Consider the following 13,968-nt stretch of genomic DNA (forward strand, 5'->3'; position numbering starts at 1 on the left):
CAGTAATATAAACCAACAGATATTCCTAATATTGTTAGCAATTCCAAACCTTTCTCTGTATCTCTCTTTCAAAGCTCTGTCTGTCACTTTTTGTCCATCTCTCTTCTTTTCTCTTTGTCCAATTCATTTCAGTTGAATTGACTGACTATGTTTACTTGCATTACTAGCAAAGCCAGTATCAGTTTTGTATGCTATTAAATATTTGTGTTTTTTTTTATGTCACTCTTCACTTCACCAGGGCCTCATGCACTCCAGTGGTCCGGTGGGCAGGCACAGGCAACTGGTCCTGGTTTTGGAGGGTGAGCTCTATCTTATCCCATTTGCTCTGCTGAAGGGCAGCTCCTCCAACGAGTATCTGTATGAGCGCTTCAGCCTCATAGCTGTGCCTTCCATCGGCAGCCTGGGGGCCGCCGCCAAGGTCAGCATGCTCTTTCACATACACACAACATAGACACAAGCTCTAAAATGAACAAAAGATTTAATTAAATTAAATTAAAAAGTCTACACCATAGACTCATGTAAGACTGAGAAGGACCATCTACCTGCTCAGCATTCAGTTTCTCAGTTCAAGATTACTTCATTAGGATGCCTTGTGTGATATTAGCACATGTTGTAACACATTCAGGACATATAGATTAAAGTATTCAGAAAGAAATAAGCAGAATGTGAGTGAAGGTTTTAATATTATCATCAGTATGAGCAGTAGTAGTGATCTATAATTATTGTATTGCACTGTGTATTGTAGTTTACTGTATTGTATTGAATTGCATTGTATAGAACAGAGTTTTGTGTCCAACTCTGTTCCTTTTTTTTGGGTATCTACAGTGACTTTTGTTTCTAGCAGTACCTGAGCTCAGTACTGTCTTTTTCTCTAACCTATTGGTAACTAGCAAAGATACTTTCTCTAGATAGACAAATCACTTTTTATAAGTCGCTCTGGATAAGAGCGTCTGCTAAATGATCTGCTGTTTACTTCTCTCTCCTTTAGGTTCATCCTCGACGTGCTGGCCCAGCACTTTGCAGTGGAGGCAGCTCCATGGCAGCAGTGGTGGGCAACCCTCGCCTCCCAGCCTCAGTAATGGATCGCTGGCTATGGGGTCCGATGCCATCAGCTGAGGAGGAAGCCAACATGGTGGCCGAGCTGCTGGGTTGCCAGCCCCTGGCTGGCCCGGCTGCCACCAAAGAGCGAGTGATGAGTGCCCTGAGTCAGGCTGAGTGTGCCCACTTCGCCACACACATCTCCTGGAAACTAGCTGCTCTAGTTCTGACCCCCAGTCAGGACGTGGGTTCCGCACCTGGGGCCACCGCTTCTTGCGGGGCATCTGGGAGCGCAGAGGGTGTTGGAAAGTCCAGCTACACCATACCGGAGAGCCTGCGTGTGCCCGATGACGCCAGTGATGTAGAGAGCATCTGTGACAGTCCACCTCTGCAGGAGTTCCTTCTCACAGCTGCCGACATACTGGACCTCAGGCTGCCCGTCAAACTAGTGGTGCTGGGGTCAGTGGAGCAGTAGTTTGGTGTTAATGTGGCTAATGGTTTGGCATGCCCTTATCAAGCATTTTTCCCATAATCCTGAGTCATGTAATTGAATTGAATTTCTGCCAATACTGAATATTGATCTGATATTTGTATTTCTGTAAATAATGCAGCTGCACAATACTCACTTCACATTCATTCAAATGAGTAAAATCAGTCCAGTTCAAGGTATGTTAGGACAGGATAAGATATCTGTTGCATTTTGAACTTTTTTAAAATTACTCTTTTATGGTTTCTTGAATACACTTTCATATTATTGCTCTAACATAAAAGAAAAGTATTCCTTTTTCTCAGCTTTTATACTGCTAGCCACACACTCACATTCTACATGTGCCATTTAACTGTGTTTTGATGAAAATCAGCTAGCCTAAACACAAACAGAAGAAGCATATTTTATAGAAGTATATTTTGAGCTGTTTTAATTTTCCATGTTAAAACTAATGAACAAAAACATGAAGATAAAATTGCAAATTTTGCCAAACTGATCTTATTGAGGATGCAGTGCTGTGGTACAGAATACTAAAATTACACAGCAAATAACATAGTAAACACTGCCCCTTTTACTTGTGAAAGCATGCCTTACTACTGCAAGTTGCTGGTAATGTCTTTTGACAGTGGCATAAATAGAGCGCAATGATCTAAATAAGTCTTAAAAATGTTGAAATAGAATGGGACTTAAATTATCCAATAATGATCCATTAAAATACTCTGTGATAAACTTCAATTCAGATTGAATTGGGGCATCCCTAGTGGTAAAAAGTGAACAGCAGTGAGCAGGGCATTGCTAGCCCTAAGTGCATCAGCAATGTCATACGTAACTTAAATTAAACTGGCCATGCTCTGACTGCTACCATGTTCTCAGTGGAGTTACACTCTATTTACAGTAATTGCCTTCAGCTGTTTCAGCTAATTAGTCGACTCAGAGCTTTGGTGCTAATATGTGTGTTTTGATGATTTTCCAGGTCCTACCAGGAGTCAGATAACAAGGTGACGGCAGACGGCGTGGTGGGACTCACCAGGGCTTTCCTAGCCGCAGGGGCTCAGTGTGTGCTGGTTTCTCTCTGGCCCGTGCCCGTGGCTGCCTCTAAAATGTTTGTCCATGCCTTTTACACGGCTCTGCTCAATGGCACTAAAGCCAGCACTGCACTCGCAGACGCCATGAAAACAGTTCAGAGCAGCAAGCAGTTCTCTCACCCGTCCAACTGGGCAGGTCAGTGTGCAGTATAACCACTTAGTTCTACTGCGATACTACAGTCACAGCTGGTGTCCCAAGTTTTTTTTAAGGCTTTTTTTAAGTATTTTGGAAAGGTTTGTTATTGTTCAGTTATTGTTATTGTTATTGGTCAGTTCAGTTAGTTCAGTTTTTCCAGATTACTAATTTAATCTTCAAAATAGTCAATAGTTTATTAGATTACTAATTTAATCATTAGTGACAGCTCTACACTAATGTAATCATTTTTAAAGCTGAATCCCTAACCTCTATTCTTTTCCTTTTGTCTTCATAGGATTTATGCTGATCGGCAGCGACGTGAAACTAAACAGCCCTTCATCCCTGATTGGCCAGGCCTTGGCTGAGATCCTGCAGTATCCAGACAAAGCCAGAGACGCCCTGAGAGTTCTACTGCACCTGGTAAGACTCGCACACTTTCATCTCAGAATTACCTTCACACTGCACTGCAACTCAATTAACACAGTCCCAGCCACAGGCCTTGTGAAAGTCGGTTATTTTTGTAGTATCAGAACGGCACAGTCAAATAATGATATCACACCTAGTGGTGATGTTTATTTTAGCTGTAGGTGCTAAACTCCTGTCCTGAAGATCTATGATACTTTTCCCTAATGTTAACAGACATGATTGAAGTCATGCTGAATAATTACTAAATGATATCAGGCTCTTTTGAACAGGAAAAAAAGCTTTTGACACTCTTGACAAGACTGTGTCAAGACAGAGGTGATCTTAATGTTAAGCGATACAAAATCAAAGTGCTCATTGATTGAATAATGAATGAGGAGAGCAGTGACATGTATATGTTGATATTTGAGGTTTATGTATTATTATTTATATATTATGATATTAGTGCTTCTGGTGTGGCATATTTTCAACCCAGCGATGTTTGTTTGCTATCCAAAGGTTTATGTGCTTAGGCCTATATCTGTACTTTAGTCAAACTTTGGCTAGCTTACTGGACAAGGTGCTTTACTGAGCATAATACAATAACAGCACCTATTTGTGAATCACAAGCTTGTTTTATACCTGTTACTACACAGGACAGCAGTAAACGGTTACAGGATTTTGTGTATTATTTTCTTGCCTCTTGAGACAAGCTGCATAAAACAGACTCAAAAGCTTTAAACCAAATTTCATGCACATGCACTTGTTGCACACAGCGCTTTAACTGCTTTTGATTTAAAATGGGCTTCATTTTACATAACTGTGCTCTTACAGATAAAAAGAAAAAGCAAAACACTTGACGGGTCTCAAGAAAAAAAAAATGGAGTTCTTCTTAGCCCTAGAGAATTGATTTTGAGACCAAGACAAGACCAACTCGTAATTCCGAGACCAAGACAATACTGAGTCATTATTTTCAGACAAGACTACGTCAAAATAAGACAAGACCAAGAAAATGTATTTGTGGTCTTGAGACCAAAATTCAAATACTACAACACTATCTCGAGGACTTTAGTTTGACGCCTTGTTTTTAATATCTGGCTTTCTAGTAACATGGATGGTGTGTTCAAACAGCAGAACCTTTCTAATATATATACCCAGACCTCCCCTCCATTACACACCTCTCTTTTCCTCTAGGTGGAAAAATCTCTTCAGCGAATTCAAAACGGTCAGCGCAACTCCATGTACACATCCCAGCAGAGCGTGGAGAACAAAGTTGGTGGTGTCCCGGGCTGGCAGGCTCTGTTGACCGCTGTGGGCTTCCGACTGGACTCGGCTGGCACGGGCCTCCCTGCTGCTGTCTTCTTCCCCACAGCTGACCCTGGTGACCGACTCCAGCAGTGCAGTACCACTCTGCAGTCCCTGCTAGGTATGTATTGGCTTCCCTAGAAGTTTTACAGGTATTTTCCACACACATTAAGCCTAATCACTGACTGGTTACAGCTAAAGGTGAACTACTTGAACTTGAACTAGGGGGGTGGGGGGTTTAGAAGGGGCATTCTCTGGTTTATCGTCAATCCAGCACCACAACTTTAAAAGCTTGAATAGTAGAAAAGTAAAGTTGGCTCACTTTTTTTTTAATAAAAGAGTTTGATGTGGTATATAAACATTGTGAAAGTTACCAGGTGAAATGTACCCTTCAGTCCCCAGTCGATACAGTTCATATGTAAATAAAATTAAGCTGCAAAATATTTACATAACATGTATATCATGTAAAAATGAATTGTGACTGATTTTGGTACATAAAGCCACACATGCAATAAGTGAACCTCAGGAGGAAAGAATGAAATCCAATAAAAAAAAGGTAGGATATGGCCCCTTTAACAGATGTGTTACGAGATCATTTCAGGAACGCGAGACTAGAAATACATTTAACCAGTTTTGCTATTCAAATATCTGCAAATCAAAATGAACAAAATTGGATCATCCCATAAAGAAAACAATAAAAAAAAACTAGCATTTGCTTTTTGTGTGTTGTAAAATCAGTATCTGCTCATTTGCTTGATTTTGGTATTTAGGCATATGTAATTTAGCACAATACCAGCCAACCTTACAGAGCTATAACTCACAAAGCTTACACTGTATGTGTTGCTTATGTTTCTCTTTAAAACGATTAAATATTTTTGCGTAGGTATGTTTTATATCCCAACATTTTGTGCTCAATCAGAAAATACATACTTTTTTTCAAGGTATACATTAATTGTTTCCATATCCTATTAAGAAAATAAATTCTAAGATGAGTTTGGGTTAGAGATTTCACTTGGATATCAGAAGGATAAAAAGAATGAATCTAACTCAGTCTTGCAACAAATCTATCCTGAGATGGCACACACTTCTGTTATGTTGTTAGCTGTATATTTCTTCCTGTAGGGTATTAGAGTGTTTGAGTAGTTTGAGCATGATGGCCTACTTTTAGATACTCTTAGATAATCTTAACAAGTATTGCCACAGAGTTTAAACATTCCAGCATAATTAATTCATTGAGATGACCCTAATTTGTTTACAGTGGTGGTGATAGGAAACGAGGGCCGTGATGACTACACCTAAAATGTAGTAATTTTATGTACTATTCAAAATTACCATTGAACCTACATGTGTCATCTGAGTTACTGGCCAAAACCATATCTCAAAAACAATGTGAGCATCTCGCAGTATATTCATAACCATTTCCTTATATTATATAAAGTATCTTATTTTAAAGTTTAGTTGTTAAATAAATATCACATCCGTATCAGTATTGGCCAGCACTCAAATATTTAATATCAACGTCAGTGTCAGTAATGAAACTTCGTATTGCGCCATCACTAGTGTGGATATCCAGTTATGTCTTTGAGACAACTGCATTTGAGCCACCATTGAAGTGTTTTATCTTTGCTGGATTGAACTGAAAGCTGTTATTTTGTAAGATGGATTTGTAAAAGACACTGAAATCACTGAGTCACTCTGCTTCTCTGTGCCCCCAGGTCTGCCTCCTCCTGCTCTTCAAGCCCTATGTAAACTCATCACTGCCTCTGAGACAGGAGAGCAGCTTATCAGCAGGGTGAGATACAATACAAAACTCTACAAAACATACATGGCCTAATATATTTATGGTCATATATTTACTTATATATTTACATATAAGTATTTATATACAGTGGGTTGCAAAAGTATTCAGCCCCCTTGAACTTTTCAACCTTTTGCCACATTTCAGGCTTCAAACATAAAGATATGAAATTGACATTTTTTGTGAAGAGTCAACAACAAGTGGGACACAATCGTGAAGTGGAACGAAATTTGTTGGATATTTTAAACTTTTTTTAGAAATAAAAAACTGAAAAGTGGGGCGTGCAATATTATTCAGCCCCCTTGCTTTAATACTTTGTAGCGCCACCTTTTGCTGTGATTACAGCTGCAAGTGGCTTGGGGTACGTCTCTGTCAGTCTTGCACATCGAGAGACTGAAATTTTTGCCCATTCTTCCTTGCAAAACAGCTCGAGCTCAGTGAAGTTGGATGGAGAGCGTTTGTGAACAGCAGTTTTCAGCTCTTTCCACAGATTCTCGATTGGATTCAGGTCTGGACTTTGACTTGGCCATTCTAACACCTGGATACGTTTATTTGTGAACCATTCCATTGTAGATGTTGCTTTATGTTTTGGATCATTGTCTTGTTGGAAGATAAATCTCCGTCCCAGTCTCAGGTCTTTTGCAGACTCCAACAGGTTTTCTTCCAGAATGGTCCTGTATTTGGCTCCATCCATCTTCCCATCAATATTAACCATCTTCCCTGTCCCTGCTGAAGAAAAGCAGGCCCAAACCATGATGCTGCCACCACCATGTTTGACAGTGGGGATGGTGTGTTCAGGGTGATGAGCTGTATTGCTTTTACGCCAAACATAAGTTCGATTTTGGTTTCATCTGACCAGAGCACCTTCTTCCACACGTTTGGTGTGTCTCCCAGGTGGCTTGTGGCAAACATTAAATGAGACTTTTTATGGATATCTTTGAGAAATGGCTTTTTCTTGCCACTCTTCCATAAAGCCCAGATTTGTGCAGTGTACCACTGATCGTTGTCCTATGGACAAAGTCTCCCACCTCAGCTGTAGATCTCTGCAGTTCATCCAGAGTGATCATGGGCCTCTTGGCTGCATCTATGATCAGTCTTCTCCTTGTTTGAGCTGAAAGTTTAGAGGGACGGCCGGGTCTTGGTAGATTTGCAGTGGTCTGATGCTCCTTCCATTTCAATATGATCGCTTGCACAGTGCTCCTTGAGATGTTTAAAGCTTGGGAAATCTTTTTCTATCCAAATCCGGCTTTAAACCTCTCCACAACAGTATCTCGGACCTGCCTGGTGTGTTCCTTGGTCTTCATGATGCTCTCTGCGCTTTAAACAGAACTCTGAGACTATCACAGAGCAGGTGCATTTATACGGAGACTTGATTACACACAGGTGGATTCTATTTATCATCATCAGTCATTTAGGTCAACATTGGATCATTCAGAGATCCTCACTGAACTTCTGGAGTGAGTTTGCTGCACTGAAAGTAAAGGGGCCGAATAATATTGCACGCCCCACTTTTCAGTTTTTTATTTCTAAAAAAAGTTTAAAATATCCAATAAATTTCGTTCCACTTCACAATTGTGTCCCACTTGTTGTTGATTCTTCACAAAAAATTACAATTTCATATCTTTATGTTTGAAGCCTGAAATGTGGCAAAAGGTTGAAAAGTTCAAGGGGGCTGAATACTTTTGCAACCCACTGTATACTCATATATTTACTGTCATATCAGAACATTTAACTGCTTTTTTTTTTATAAAGCAGTTTGATGATGGAATCTGTCCTTTAATTTGTGTGAAATTTTCATGAGGAATAGACCAAAAGAAATGGTCTAAAACTGAGCCTGTTAAATGAAAAGCCACATATTATCCATATCCCAGTTTGAATTATAGTTTTGTTATAGGAAGCTAAACTATACTTTACCTTTATTTTAAATACAGGGCATCAAATAATGCCATATCATGCTTAAATGATTTTTACAAAAAAATGATTTTACTGTTGTATACTGTTTTCCACTGGAAGGGCTCAGTTATTTGAAGTTGAGACGTTTTGTCATGACCAGTGATATGCATCAGTATTTTCATCATGCATGCATCTTGTGCAGTTACTAATGCTTGCTTCCTATGTCGCTAAATCCTCTCTTCTCTTTTCCTAAACCTGCTCCTTGAAGGCTGTTAAAAATGTAGTGGGAATGGTAAGTGCTTCAGCGATTGCACTCAACTAACATGCTGTTCTGAACATTGCTCTCAATAATGTGACTGTGCAGTCTGGTAATAAACTGGCTAGTTCTGCTATAATTACATCCTCACTCCTGTTCTGAAATGCTAAGAAAAGCATGATCTAAAGGGCTATTTATTATTTATATTCAAATCCATCTTTCTTTACAGCTTCACCAGGTGCTGGTCCAGCTGCAGTCTGGAGAGAAGGAGCAAGACTTCGCACTAGCGCCCATCCAGGTGTCCATCAGTGTGCAGCTTTGGAGGCTGCCAGGATGCCATGAGTTTCTGGCTGCTCTGGGTAAGTGGTGCAGTGTTTACCTCGCTGTTTAGGCTGTGTGAGGTTATTTGGTAGCAGATTTATTAAATGTATTGCATCATATTTGCAGGCTTCACTACTAAGTATGTGGTATAAAAATATGTATAGAAGTATTGTCTGAAAAGTATTGGCAAAAGTGCTGTAGAACAGGACAAGAAACGGCCATTCAATAAAATAATAATTGGTTGGAAAAAATAAAAAATGTTAAAAAACAAACAAAAAACAATAATTACACCAAAGACATAAATGCACACTAGAAATAGAATCAAACAGAATACATAAGGAATTTGTGTAAAAGGAAATCAAATAATTGAATAAATACTCTCTCTCAGGGTTTGACCTGTGTGAGGTCGGTCAGGAGGAAGTGGTGCTAAAAACTGGCAAACAGGCAAACCGCCGCACCATGCACTTTGCCCTGCAGTCTCTGTTGGCCCTTTTCGGTAAGACTCTTTTCAGTTAAGTAAGGAAATGTTTTAACATAAACAACTATGTATTTGTATTTATAATCTAATCCAAATGGTAACTATTTTAAAGTGACATAATCTGATTACTTTCCATTACTTTTGGATTAGTTTTTTTTTTTTAATGTGATATAATTCAGTAAATACATGAAAAAAAAAACATTTCATTTGGCCTCCGAACAAAAGATAAACAGAAGTCCACAATAATGGTTTATTCAGCAGATTGCATATAATACTTAGGGGGATTACTAATATGTCCTCAATCATATCTCTCTTTTCAGACTCCACAGAGCTGCCCAAGCGCCTAAGTCTGGATAGCTCTTCCTCCCTGGAGTCACTGGCTTCAGCTCAGTCTGTATCCCACCAGCTGCCACTGGGCTACCCAAACCCTCCCTTTTCCCCTCCCTGCCCTGACAGTCTGGCCTCGGATGCCATCTCTGTCTACAGTTTGAGCTCCATTGCCTCCTCCATGAGCTTCCTGTCGCGGCCTGAAGGCACCACAGACATCACTGGCCAGCAGTTGGAGCGCCACCGGGGCCTCTTCGCCCCCCAGCGCCATGCGGCTGTCCCCCGCAGTCGGTCTTCCCCCCACGGTGCTGCTGCTAGCGGCCAAGACGATGAAGAGTATGAAGGCTACAGCATCATCAGCAGCGAGCCTCTGGGCAGCCATTGCGACACACTTCCCCGGCCAGCAGGGGCCAGGCATCATCGTGGTGCAACCCGTGGAGGGGCAGGCAGGGGCTACGGGGCTTCTGTGTCCTCTAGGGGCAGCGTCAGCACCCCAACCTCGCCAGTGAAGGCCAGCCTGGTGCCCAGTCCAAACTCACCATTCCAAAAAGTGGGTAAAGTGAGCAGCTCAGACACGGGTGAGTCGGATCAGTCCAGCACAGAAACTGACAGCACTGTGAAATCACAGGAGGAGCGGCCGCCAGGTGCACCTCTGGACCCGCAGGAGCTGGCGCAGAAAATTCTGGAGGAGACCCAGAGCCATATGCGGGCTGTGGAGACCCTACATAGGAGCGCCAGGCATGCAGCTGCCAGTGATGGGAATAGGGCTGGAGATGCCCCCACTCCCACCGGCGGCTCTGCTTTCCGCTCATCAGAGACCAGCGCTTTCAGTAGGCCCAGCAGCAGAGCTAGCATTAAAGCTCAGTCCTCGCCTGTCCCCAGCCGCCCCAAACCTCCCTCCCGCACCTCCTCCCTGCAGAAAATCAGCTCCGGCTATAACAGCCCAGCCACCTCAGATACATCACTGAAGGACGGCAGCCAGCCATCGCCCACCTCCGATGGCCACAGCCAGTTCAAGCTCAAGTACCCCAGCTCGCCTTACAGCGGCCACATTTCACGCTCCCCCAGCAATATCTCACCCAGTTCAGGCCATCAGTCACCTGCTGGTAGTGCCCCTTCACCTGCTCTCTCCTATTCCTCCACCGGCTCCACCCGCTCCAGTCCGGCCGATGCCCCGGACCTCGACCGACTCAGGCTGGCCGCCATCGATGAGAAAGTACAAGCCATTCACAATCTTAAAACCTTTTGGGCAAGTGCTGCTCAGCAGCAGCACTCTGGCCCAATGAGGGCCCTGCGGGGTGGAGCCAAAATGAGTCCTGCTCAAAGGGACGTTCTTGGCCTGCTCAACCTGTCCCCTCGCCACGGCACAGGTCAGGACCTGCCTGGCCATGAACTGCAAGACATGGGGCTTCAGTCTCTAGAGCGCAGAAACCCACCTAATGGCCATCGTAAGATTGACCCAAACAGAGTCATCCCCTCACCCACCACGTCCACTGGTAGCAGCCCCGGCTCCCACCCCATTAGACTGCCCACAGGAAACGGGTATAAATTCCTGTCACCTGGGAGGTTCTTTCCTTCGTCTAAATGCTGAAAAGGTCTCTCCCTATGTTCTCCTGATTTTTCTCGAAACGGTGGAGGTGGAATGTTCGGGTGTTCACCAGTCCTCTGGAGACAGTGGCTAGGACAGGTTAGGTTCTGACATAGAGCCTTATTCTGCCCACCTTTTCAGACTGACCAGAGAGCATATAATCCTTATGCTTCCACCTACACTGTAAAGAATGATATATGCAGACTGACCTTGAGAACTGACCCATGTCAGGAAAAAAAATTATACCAAAATGGTATTCTTACAAAAGACGCTCGCTGTTTGTGTTAGTGAAGACCACATGGCTTTGTCTGGTTTGTTTCATTTGATTTTGGTTTTCATTTTTAATATAATTATTGTTATTGTTATAATTATGGATTGTAATTGTTATTACAGTTATTTGTTTTGTAAATTAAATCAAGTGTTTTGCAATCAGTATTATACGTTTTTATATTATTAAAGAGGCAAACCATGCACAAAAAAGTTGAACAAACATTTTCATATTTTTATTGAAATGGTGAAAAATGCATCTGACCCAACTTCTATGTGAACTGTGTCAGTATTAAAGCATGGGGTTCTCTTGCTATTCAGTGATTCAATGTCTTTTTAACAGAGATTTTGCATATGTTCTCATCCAGAAATATCTCAGTCATTTCTCAGTAAAATGTCTCAATAAAAGGATTTAATTTACTCTTTTGTAGGTCTGTAGTTTTGCTTCATATTTATTCCAACTGATGAAATAAAAAGCTCTCACTTGTTATTATCTTGATCAGTTCAGTCAATCTGTCAGTCTTCAGGAGCATCTAAATATCAGAGGCATGTCTGGCAGGCTTTTTACTGTGGAAGTGCATACTGTTCCCCTGCATACTAAAAACAGTATTCAAGTGAGTATAAAAGGTTTTAGGACTGGCTACAACAATGTGTCGCCTTTACTGCCGGTATTATGACATCCAGGTACTTGGTATACTACTTAATAAGTTCAAATAGTAGCAATAATAGCAATCCTTATGGATAAACAAATTGAATTTTAAACACATTTTTTCAGTAAACTAAACTGATAAATTAATTCAGTCCTATTCAGGTCCAACTAAATCTAACATTTCCTCTTCCCAATATTTACATCAGTGTTACATCTGTAGATTGAAGGTGCCTAATAAAATTCAAATAGTAATCTGTCGATATTGTCAAACTCACAACAAGAAGTAGGCATACCAGTTTGCTCTGCAGATTGTAGCTAGCCTCACCTTTGTGTTTGAATTTTTGCATTTACTCCGTTAAGTCAGAAGTAAGCAAGTAGGTAGAAGACATCAGACTAACTTGCTGAATTAACCGCCATTTTGCATGAAGGGCATTTGTAATTCACTACATTTCTTAGCATTGGTAAATACTGTGTGCATTGTACAGTATGTGGTTTGGGATGCAGTCAGACAGTAAAGAAGAATATGTTCAGCAAACTGAATTAAACTCCCCATCCCTGATGTTCTGGTCCTCCCCATCATTGATGTCCAATTTGTGAGTGTATGTTTTTTAAACTGGTTCTTTCAGTCTATCAATCAAACTTTGTCAGATGTTTCTTTAGCATCTTCACAATGTTAATCTGTGTTATAGGCTTAAAAATTCAAATTAAATTATAACTACAGTTCCACTAAAATCATAACACAAAATACCACAGATTAGCAACAACCTCTTTCACTCTGGACACTAGCCTGTTGCTTTCATGATTCCTTGTTCACACCAGTCTGAAAGGGTCTCCATACATGCCTGTATTTATTTCAATTTTCCACAATGGTGTTATTTCTACAAACACTCTTGCATTTGCGCTGATATGTTGCCACCAAACTAGCAATGACATTTATTCACATAGTAACGGCTCCAGCTTAAACATAGAATAGTACAGTGTTAGTCACTCAACCTGTTCCTAGGAATCTACCTTCCTGCAGAATTTAGCCCTAGCCAAATCCAGAATGCCTGGCATGGCTATTTAAGTGGACTAAATATTCAAAGATGTTTAATCAGTTGGAAGTAAGCTTTTGAGGAGCAGGGTCAGTGACTAACACTGCACTATTCAATGTTTAAGCTGTTACTATGTGAATATACGTCATCGCTAATTTGGTTCTAACATACCAGTGCAAATACCGGTGTAGGTGGAAATTAGCATTGTTGTAATGGTGGTAATCAGACAAAGACTTTTAAAGTGAATTAAAGAATGTCTACATTACACTTTCATATGTAAATACATTTCTGCGAGTGTCACTATGGGATTTGCAAGTGGTAGCACATATTGACAGGAATGATAGGAAAATATGTGGTAGGTGGACCTCTTAAACTGTATATATTTATGGCATCACAGTCACAGTCCAACAAGGAAAGAAAATTAGCCTTCTTGTAGACCAGAAAGGGCATTTTCATCATGGAGCGACAATGGACAATGAAAAAAATAATGGAGGTGAGCACCTTTAAGTTTATCCCCAATATGAAAACTTTGTTTGGATCACTTTGTTTGGATAGTCCACCATAGTTCCCTACAAATCATCTACAGATGTTCAAACTGTTAACAAACTATCTGTTGAATCTGAACAGTGGTGGAGTTACGGTTAGAATTTGGACAAGGGTAAGGGTTAGGATTAGGTTTTGGGTTGAGGTTAAGGTTAGGGTTAGGATTAGAGCTAAATTTAAAGAAAATAATGGTTAATCTAGCAGATATTTAGTTGTAACTTGAAAATTATTAGAATGTAACTTGAAAGTAAATGAACTGGACACATGCTGGACACCATCTGAGCCAAACAAGTTTATCTTGGTCTCATCAGACCACAGGACATGATTCCAGTAATCCATGTTCTTGGACGGTTTGTCTTCA

The 13,968-nt window shown here is 41.0% G+C and overlaps 1 protein-coding gene across 3 annotated transcripts in view; it reads left to right on the plus strand.

The window, feature by feature from the left end:
- ttc28 (tetratricopeptide repeat domain 28) overlaps window positions 1–11,801 on the plus strand; it is a 248,625-nt gene extending 236,824 nt beyond the window's left edge. For 2 of the 3 annotated variants that reach the window (XM_017693688.2, XM_017693690.2), the window contains 10 exons: window positions 239–418; window positions 989–1,497; window positions 2,499–2,746; window positions 3,042–3,166; window positions 4,343–4,574; window positions 6,169–6,245; window positions 8,413–8,436; window positions 8,630–8,759; window positions 9,110–9,217; window positions 9,520–11,801. In XM_017693688.2, the coding sequence (XP_017549177.1) occupies window positions 239–418; window positions 989–1,497; window positions 2,499–2,746; window positions 3,042–3,166; window positions 4,343–4,574; window positions 6,169–6,245; window positions 8,413–8,436; window positions 8,630–8,759; window positions 9,110–9,217; window positions 9,520–11,117 (3,231 nt within the window). In that variant the 3' untranslated portion in view covers window positions 11,118–11,801. The remainder of the gene's footprint in view (window positions 1–238; window positions 419–988; window positions 1,498–2,498; window positions 2,747–3,041; window positions 3,167–4,342; window positions 4,575–6,168; window positions 6,246–8,412; window positions 8,437–8,629; window positions 8,760–9,109; window positions 9,218–9,519) is intronic. The other variant, XM_017693689.2, reaches the window with a different exon arrangement.
- The last annotated feature ends 2,167 nt before the right edge of the window (window positions 11,802–13,968 follow it).

The sequence above is a fragment of the Pygocentrus nattereri genome, chromosome 18 (genome assembly GCF_015220715.1).
Source record: "Pygocentrus nattereri isolate fPygNat1 chromosome 18, fPygNat1.pri, whole genome shotgun sequence".
Classification (NCBI taxonomy): Eukaryota; Metazoa; Chordata; class Actinopteri; order Characiformes; family Serrasalmidae; genus Pygocentrus; species Pygocentrus nattereri.